The sequence below is a fragment of the Pogoniulus pusillus genome, chromosome 13, assembly GCF_015220805.1.
Source record: "Pogoniulus pusillus isolate bPogPus1 chromosome 13, bPogPus1.pri, whole genome shotgun sequence".
NCBI lineage: Eukaryota > Metazoa > Chordata > Aves > Piciformes > Lybiidae > Pogoniulus > Pogoniulus pusillus.
In genome coordinates, this window is record NC_087276.1 from 10692326 (window position 1) to 10699221 (window position 6896).

A 6896-nucleotide genomic window follows, 5' to 3' on the forward strand; every position below is an offset into this window, starting at 1 on the left:
ATGGAAGGGGGGAAGAGAGAGGCAAGGGGATGGAAGGGGGGAAGAGAGAGGCAAGGGGATGGAAGGGGGGAAGAGAGAGGCAAGGGGATGGAAGGGGGGAAGAGAGAGGCAAGGGGATGGAGGGGGGGGAAGAGAGAGGAAAGGGGATGGAAGGGGGGAAGAGAGAGGCAAGGGGATGGAAGGGGGGAAGAGAGAGGCAAGGGGATGGAAGGGGGGAAGAGAGAGGCAAGGGGATGGAAGGGGGGAAGAGAGAGGCAAAATGAATGGACTATTTCTTCACCCTTATTTAGAAATCTCCTTCCTACATCTGCAAGAAGCAAGAGTATCCCCCCAAACAAAACCTCAAGACAACCACAGAAACCTGGTGGGTGAGAACACCCTCGTTTCTCGCCCTGTAACAATCCTCCCCCACCACCGGCCCCTTGGTTTAGTTTTTTTCCCCGGGTAAGCACTTGCCTCTCCTCCGTGCCCATCAAATATCCCGAAGATGGAAGGGTGAGTCTTGTTCACCAGGTCAGTGATCACTTCGAACCTGTCCTCCATGTGATCCCTCCGGCCTTGGATGGAGTAGACAGCCACATTGTGGCTCTTGAACTCCCAGGTCTTGGAAAACTCTGCGTCCAGCACGTCTAGCCCTCCGAGCCTGTCATTCTGCATGATCTCGGCCACTTTGCCCTTCACCATCTTCACCGCATCTCTGCTGGACTTGACAATGGTTTTCACCTCATCCGTGTGGAAGAAGTAACTCCACAGGGCCAGGCTGATGCACAGCAAGAACAAGGTCTCCGGTCTGAGCAAGAAGTAACGCATGATCCGACCCAGCAGAGACAGCAAAGTCATTGTATCCTCTATCATTTATTATCGAGACCGTGGAGCCCCACACCATGCAAGGCGCTCGCCGGCGGCAGGGAAGGCTCCGAGCCGAGGCAGCCACTCAGTGCATGCTCCAGCGGGGCGCAGCCGGCGGGCGGGCACCGCCGAGCCCCACTCCCCGCCGCTCCCTCCTCCGGGGCGGGGGGCCGCTCCTCGCTCCGCCGCTGCCGGCCACCGGGCTGCGTCCCGGCCCCGCGCTGCTCCGTCCCTGCCGGCGCGGCACGGCTCGGTTCAGGTCGACTGGGCTCGGCTAGGCAAGCGAAGGCTCCGCCGGTGCCGCACCTCCAACGGCTGCGGCCCCCCCTGGAGAGCTGGAGCCCCGCCGCGGGCGCTCTTAGGCCCCTGCTCCGCCTGCGGGCCCCGCGGGAGGCCGCCGCGTTTTGCCGCTCTCGCAGCTCGCTCCGCCGCGTCGCGGAGCACAGCGACCGGTCGCAGCGAGGAGGTGCCTGGCAGGGCCACCGCCGGGTACCTGTCTCCCGTGTCCCCCGCGCCTTGCGCCGTCCCTCCCCCGGGGCGGAGCGCAGCCGCCGCCGCCTCCTCGCCCGGCCCCCGCCGATCGACTACAGGCACCGGCGGGCAGCGCGGGAAGGCGCGGCGGCGGCGCGGGGGGTTCTGGGAGCTGTGGTGCCGCCGTGTGGCGGCCGCGGCGCTTCAGCAGGGGCAGGTCTTGCTGCTGGGCGGGAGCCGCCTGGCGCAGCGCGGGAGGCGAGGGGAGGCCTGCTGGAGCGCGGCTCCACAGGGACGGACCTGGCAGTGCTGGGGCACAACAAGGTCACCGTGAGCCGGCAATGTGCCCTCGGGCCCAAGAAAGCCAGTGGTGTCCTCCGGGGCATGAGGAAGAGCATGGCCAGCAGGTCGAGGGAGGTTCTCTTCCCCTCTACTCTGCTGTAGGGAGACCACAGCTGGAGTTCTCTGTCAAGTTTTGGTCTCCCCAGAGAGACAGGGAACTGCTGGAGAGAGTCCAGGGGAGGCCTGGTTATCTGAGATGAGCGCCAGCAGAGTCTTCCTCACAGGGCTTTTCCATCTCTGGTCAGCAGGCCCCTCTATTGCCGACGTCAGGACAGCTCTGCCTCTCCTTCACCTCCTTCCTGCTCTCCTTAGGCACTGTAGGGCTGGGCCTTGACAAGACTGCACATCACAGATCTCCCATTGTTAGCTGCAGACACTTAGAATCATAGAATCATAGAATCAACCAGGTTGGAAGAGACCTCCAAGATCATCCAGTCCAACCTAGCACCCAGCCCTAGCCAGTCAACTAGACCATGGCACTAAGTGCCTCATCCAGGCTTTTCTTGAACACCTTCAGGGACGATGCCTCCACCACCTCCCTGGGCAGCCCATTCCAATGGGAAATCACTCTCTCTGTGAAGAACTTCTTCCTAATATCCAGCCTATACCTACCCTGGCACAACTTGAGACTGTGTCCCCTTATTCTATTGCTGGTTGTCTGGGAGAAGAGGCCACCCCCCACCTGGCTACAATTAGGTTTGCATATTATCAACTGACTGCTACAAACAAGCGTTTGGACAAAGTTTGGTATTTTATGGTTTGCTACAGATGTCCTCAAAGGGCACATCTGGTCTGTAAGGCCCTCTACCAGCACTCCTGCATCTTTCCTTTGTCAGAAGAGGCTGGGGTGGATAAGAGGCTGAGGCCAGGCTCTTGTCACTGGTGCCCAGGGACAGGACAAGGGACAAAGGGCACAAACCGGATGCCAGGAGGTTCCATCTGAGCGGGAAGAGAAACTTGTTTGGTGTGAGGGCGCTGCAAGCTGGGAGCAGGCTGCCCAGAGAGGTTGTGGAGTCTCCTTGTGTGGAGAGATTCCAAACCTCACCTGGACACTGCGGTCCTGGGCAAGCTGCTGTGGGTGCCTCTGCTGTTACAGATGGTTATGGACTGGATGATGTCCAGAGGTCTCCTCCAACCCCTGCCACGCTGTGATTCTGTGCTTCAGTAACACTCCAACCGTGTATTCTCTCTGCCCCATTTCTGTAAGTTGCAGCTTTCTGCTAACTGATCAGCACTGAAAATTACAATCTGTGACTGCGTGAGCAGAAGCAATGTAAACATTTCAGTGTGGTGCCTGGGCTGCAGATGAGCCTGAGTGATTTCCAGCCAGCTGGCAGATTGGGGGTCTAGCAGCTGACAAAACCCATCGCCCCACCTCTGGGCCTGTGGCAGCTGACAGAACAGGCAAACGTGGAAGAAAGGTGTTCAAAAGAAATTGGCAAAGCACAGAACTAGCCTGAGATTTGGAGTGAAAATTACAATAAGCTGCCTTCAGTGAAAACTACAGCAAGCTGCCTCTCAGCCATGGTTCAGCTATGTGCTATCCAAGCAGCTCCCATTCTCTTTTGGACTTTTGGTATCATCCAAGTCATGCAGAAACATAATTGACTGATTTTTCCCCTCCAAAGACACCCAAACCCAGCTAACCCAAAGTTAATGAGTTAAGCCTTTTCTGTGTCTTGATTTTTACATCCAGCTCTGAGAAGCAATCAAGTTCCTGACAGATGTTGTGTAAGGCTGATACTGCTTTAAATCTTTGAGGTATGTAGCACTTCATTAGCATGCATTAATTAGCGTGATGCTGAGTGAACAGCCAGCTTGAGGAGTGCTTCCAGGACACACAAGACTAATTGTGGCTGCGACAAACAGTTACATCGATGAAGTCATGTTTTTGCTACCACGAACTTCATCTGGCCTGAAGCTTGCTGGTCAGACTCAGTCCACAGAGCCTTCCTAGCAGAACTTCTCAGTCTGAACACAGCTTCAGCTTTGGTCTCTCCAGACTGTACCTTGGCATGCCTGAGACACTTGCATCACAACACAACACAGGCTGTATATGTGCCCTTGGTTGATTTCTTCTCCCTGTTTTTTTGCTCTGCCTGACTGCCCCTGGTGTGCTGTTCATTCTACCTGCTGGAATCTGTATGTGGCTGCTAAGGGAAAATGACTCTGGAACCACAAAGTCGTCACTTGGGCTACAAGAGACCAAACATTAACCCAGCACTGCCAGGTCACCACTGAACCATGGCCCTCAGCACACATCTTTGAAACTCCTTCAGGGATGGGGACTCCACCACTGCCCTGGGCAGCCTGTTCCGGGTATTGACAACTCTTCTGGGGAAGAAATCATTCCTCATGTTCAACATAAACCTTTCCTGGTGCAACCTGAGGCCATTTTTTCTTGTCCTATCACTTGTTCCTTGGCAGAAGAGACTGACCCCCACCTGGCTTCAGCCTCCTTTTGGAGAGCTGTAGAGAGCCAGAAGGTCTCCCCTCAGCCTCCTCTTCTCCAGGCTGAACACCCCTAGCTCCCTTAGCTTTGTTCTCCAGACCCTTCTCTGGCTTTGTTGCCCTTTTCTGGACCTGCTCTAGCCCTGCCATATTCTTCTTGAAGTGAGGAGCCCAAAACTGAACCCAGGATGTGAGGTATGGCATCTTTTAATTCTGTTGAGGTTTATGTGTAATGGAAGATAAAGTAAACATAAAAATGGGGTGGGGGATGACAGACTCCTGCTCACTACCATCAACTCATTCACTATTTGTTTAATTATCAACTTAATGAGCTCAGTACAGACAAGGAACAGTCACTTGTGTGAAAGTTGAATTCAGACCATGGGGTTGCCAAGTTAAATAAAGTGGTTTTGAGCCAGAGAGTGCACAAATCACTCTTCCAGCCACCAGTGCATCTCCTCGTGATTACTTCAGCTGCCAAGGACTAGTAGCCACACACTGTCCAACAAGTGATCCAGATCTAGGCTCCTCTCTCTGCTCAGTACTCTCAAGAGCAGAAGATGTTCCATGGTAGCTTGGAGCAGTCCATTAGGACTGATTTGATTGAGTATTTAATGAAGTTCAACAAGGGCAAGTGTAGAGTTGTGCACCTGGGAAAGAACAATCCCATGTGTCACTATAGGCTGGGGACTGACCTGCTGGAGAGCAGTGAAGAGGAGAAGGACTTGGGAGTCCTGGTGGATGGAAGGATGGCCGTGAGCCAGCAGTGTGCTCTGGAGTGGCCGGGAAGGCCAAAGCCATTCTGGGGTGTATTAGAAGGGCTGTGGTTAGTAGGCTGAGGGAGGTTCTCCTGCCCCTCTGCTCTGCTGTAGTGAGGCCACATGTGGAGTACCATGTCCAGTTCTGGGCTCCCCAAGAGGGACATAGAACTGCTTGAGAGAGTCCAGGACAGAGCAACAAAGATGCTGAAGGGAATGGAACATCTCTGTTATGAAGAGAGCCTGAGGGAGCTGGGGCTTGGGGCTTGGAGCTTGGAGGGGAGGAGACTAGGGGGTATTCTAAGGTATAGAAATCTATATAAGGTATAGAATTCTAAGGTATAGAATTATATAATGTCAGGGGCTGAAAGGGACATTGAAAGGTCATCTGGTCCAGGCCCCTGCCAGAGCAGGGTCACTTAGAGCAGATCACACTGGAACACATCTAGATGATTCTTGAATATCTCCAGAGGGAGACTCCGTAACCTCCCTGGGCAGCCTGTTCCAGTGCTCTGTCACTCTCACAGGGAAAAAATCCTCCTCAAGTTCACTATGTCTCAACTTCCACCCATTGACCCTTGTCCTGTCACTGGGCATCACCCAGCAGAGCCTGGCTCCGTCCTCCTGGCACTCACCCCTGACATACTTAAAAACATTAATGAGGTCACCCCTTAGCCTCCTCTCCAAGCTAACAAGCCCCAGCTCCCTCAGTCTCCTCTCATAAGGAAGATATTTCAAACACATCCCTGCTGTGAAAATGGGACCTGGAAGAGTTCAGATCACCCCAACAAGAACCAGCAGATGAGCCAGTAGGGAACAAGCAAAGTCTTGCTCTGCTAAACACAGGCAATGGGGCAGCAGCTGTCATCACGACAGGCTCTTGTCAAAGTAATCCATGTAAATGCTCAGCCTTTGAAATGCAACTGGCCCTAATTAATACTCATAATACAGGAATGATGGCCAAGTTCTGCACCAGTGTGCCATTAAGTGCAAAATTCAAAGCAGCATTGAGCCAGTCCAGTGATCTGAACCAACAGCCTCACGGATGGGTTTCATTCTGCACTCCATGGCTGGATCATGCAGTACTTACCCCAGCAGCTCTCCCCAGTGGAGAAACACTGCTCCAAGGTTCAATCACATTACTTCCAACACTGGGAATCAGACGTGAGGACCTCATAAGTATTTGGGAGCTGAGCTGTTATCCAAAGATTCCGTTTGGCTTGGCTGAGGGAGAAAACTCTGACCTTTCTTCGTTTGTCAAAGGACTGAGTGATTCTTGTGTCAACATCACAAATTAGCCTGCTAATTACACACGATGTAACCAGCTGAGCTGTGGGAAACCATTCCTTGCTCAACAGCTCCTTCTGCTGCCTACACACAGCAACAAGCTGTGGAGGCAGAGAACCGAAGAAACAGAGAATGCTTGGGTGGGAAGGGACCTTTAAAGGTCATCTAGTTGGACAGTGCCAGCCAAGTGAGGATCAGCAAGCACAAGTGCAAGGTCCTGCCGCTGGGTCAGGCCAGTCCCAGGCACAAATCCAGGCTGGGTGCAGAGTGGGTTGGGAGCAGCCCTGAAGAAAGTGACTTGGGGGTGCTGGTTGCAGGAGGTGTTTAAGGCCAGGCTGGATGAGGCTCTGGCCAGCCTGATCTGGGGTAGGGTGTCCCTGCCCATGGCAGGGGGGGTTGGAACTAGATGACCCTTGTGGTCCCTTCCAACCCTGACTGATTCTATGATTCAGTGATTCTATGCAGGAGCCAGCAGTGCCCTCATGCAGCCCAGCAGGCAGCTGTGTGCTGGGCTGCAGTCAGCGAAGCATGGGCAGTAGGGCATGAGAGGGGATTCTGCCCCTTGGCTCTGCTCTGCTCAGACCTCACCTCCAATCCTGCCTCCAGCTCTGCTGCCCCCAGCAGAAGGACACAGAGCAGCTGGAGAGAGGCCAGAGGAGGCCACAGAGATGATCCAAGGGCTGGAACAGCTCTGCTGTGAGGACAGGCCGAGGGAGCTGGGGGTGTGGGGCTGAGGCA

The 6896-nt window shown here is 54.4% G+C and overlaps 1 protein-coding gene across 4 annotated transcripts in view; it reads right to left on the reverse strand.

Annotated features, from left to right (window-relative positions):
* The window catches only part of PPM1L (protein phosphatase, Mg2+/Mn2+ dependent 1L), a 125309-nt gene extending 123920 nt beyond the window's left edge, over positions 1-1389 (reverse strand). For all 4 annotated transcript variants that reach the window (XR_010304450.1, XR_010304449.1, XR_010304448.1 and 1 more), the window contains exon 1: positions 457-1389. Coding sequence is in view for 1 of the 4 variants with exons in the window: in XM_064152955.1 (XP_064009025.1) it covers positions 457-855 (399 nt within the window). In the remaining 3 variants the exon portion in view is untranslated. The remainder of the gene's footprint in view (positions 1-456) is intronic.
* Between the last annotated feature and the right edge of the window lie 5507 nt (positions 1390-6896).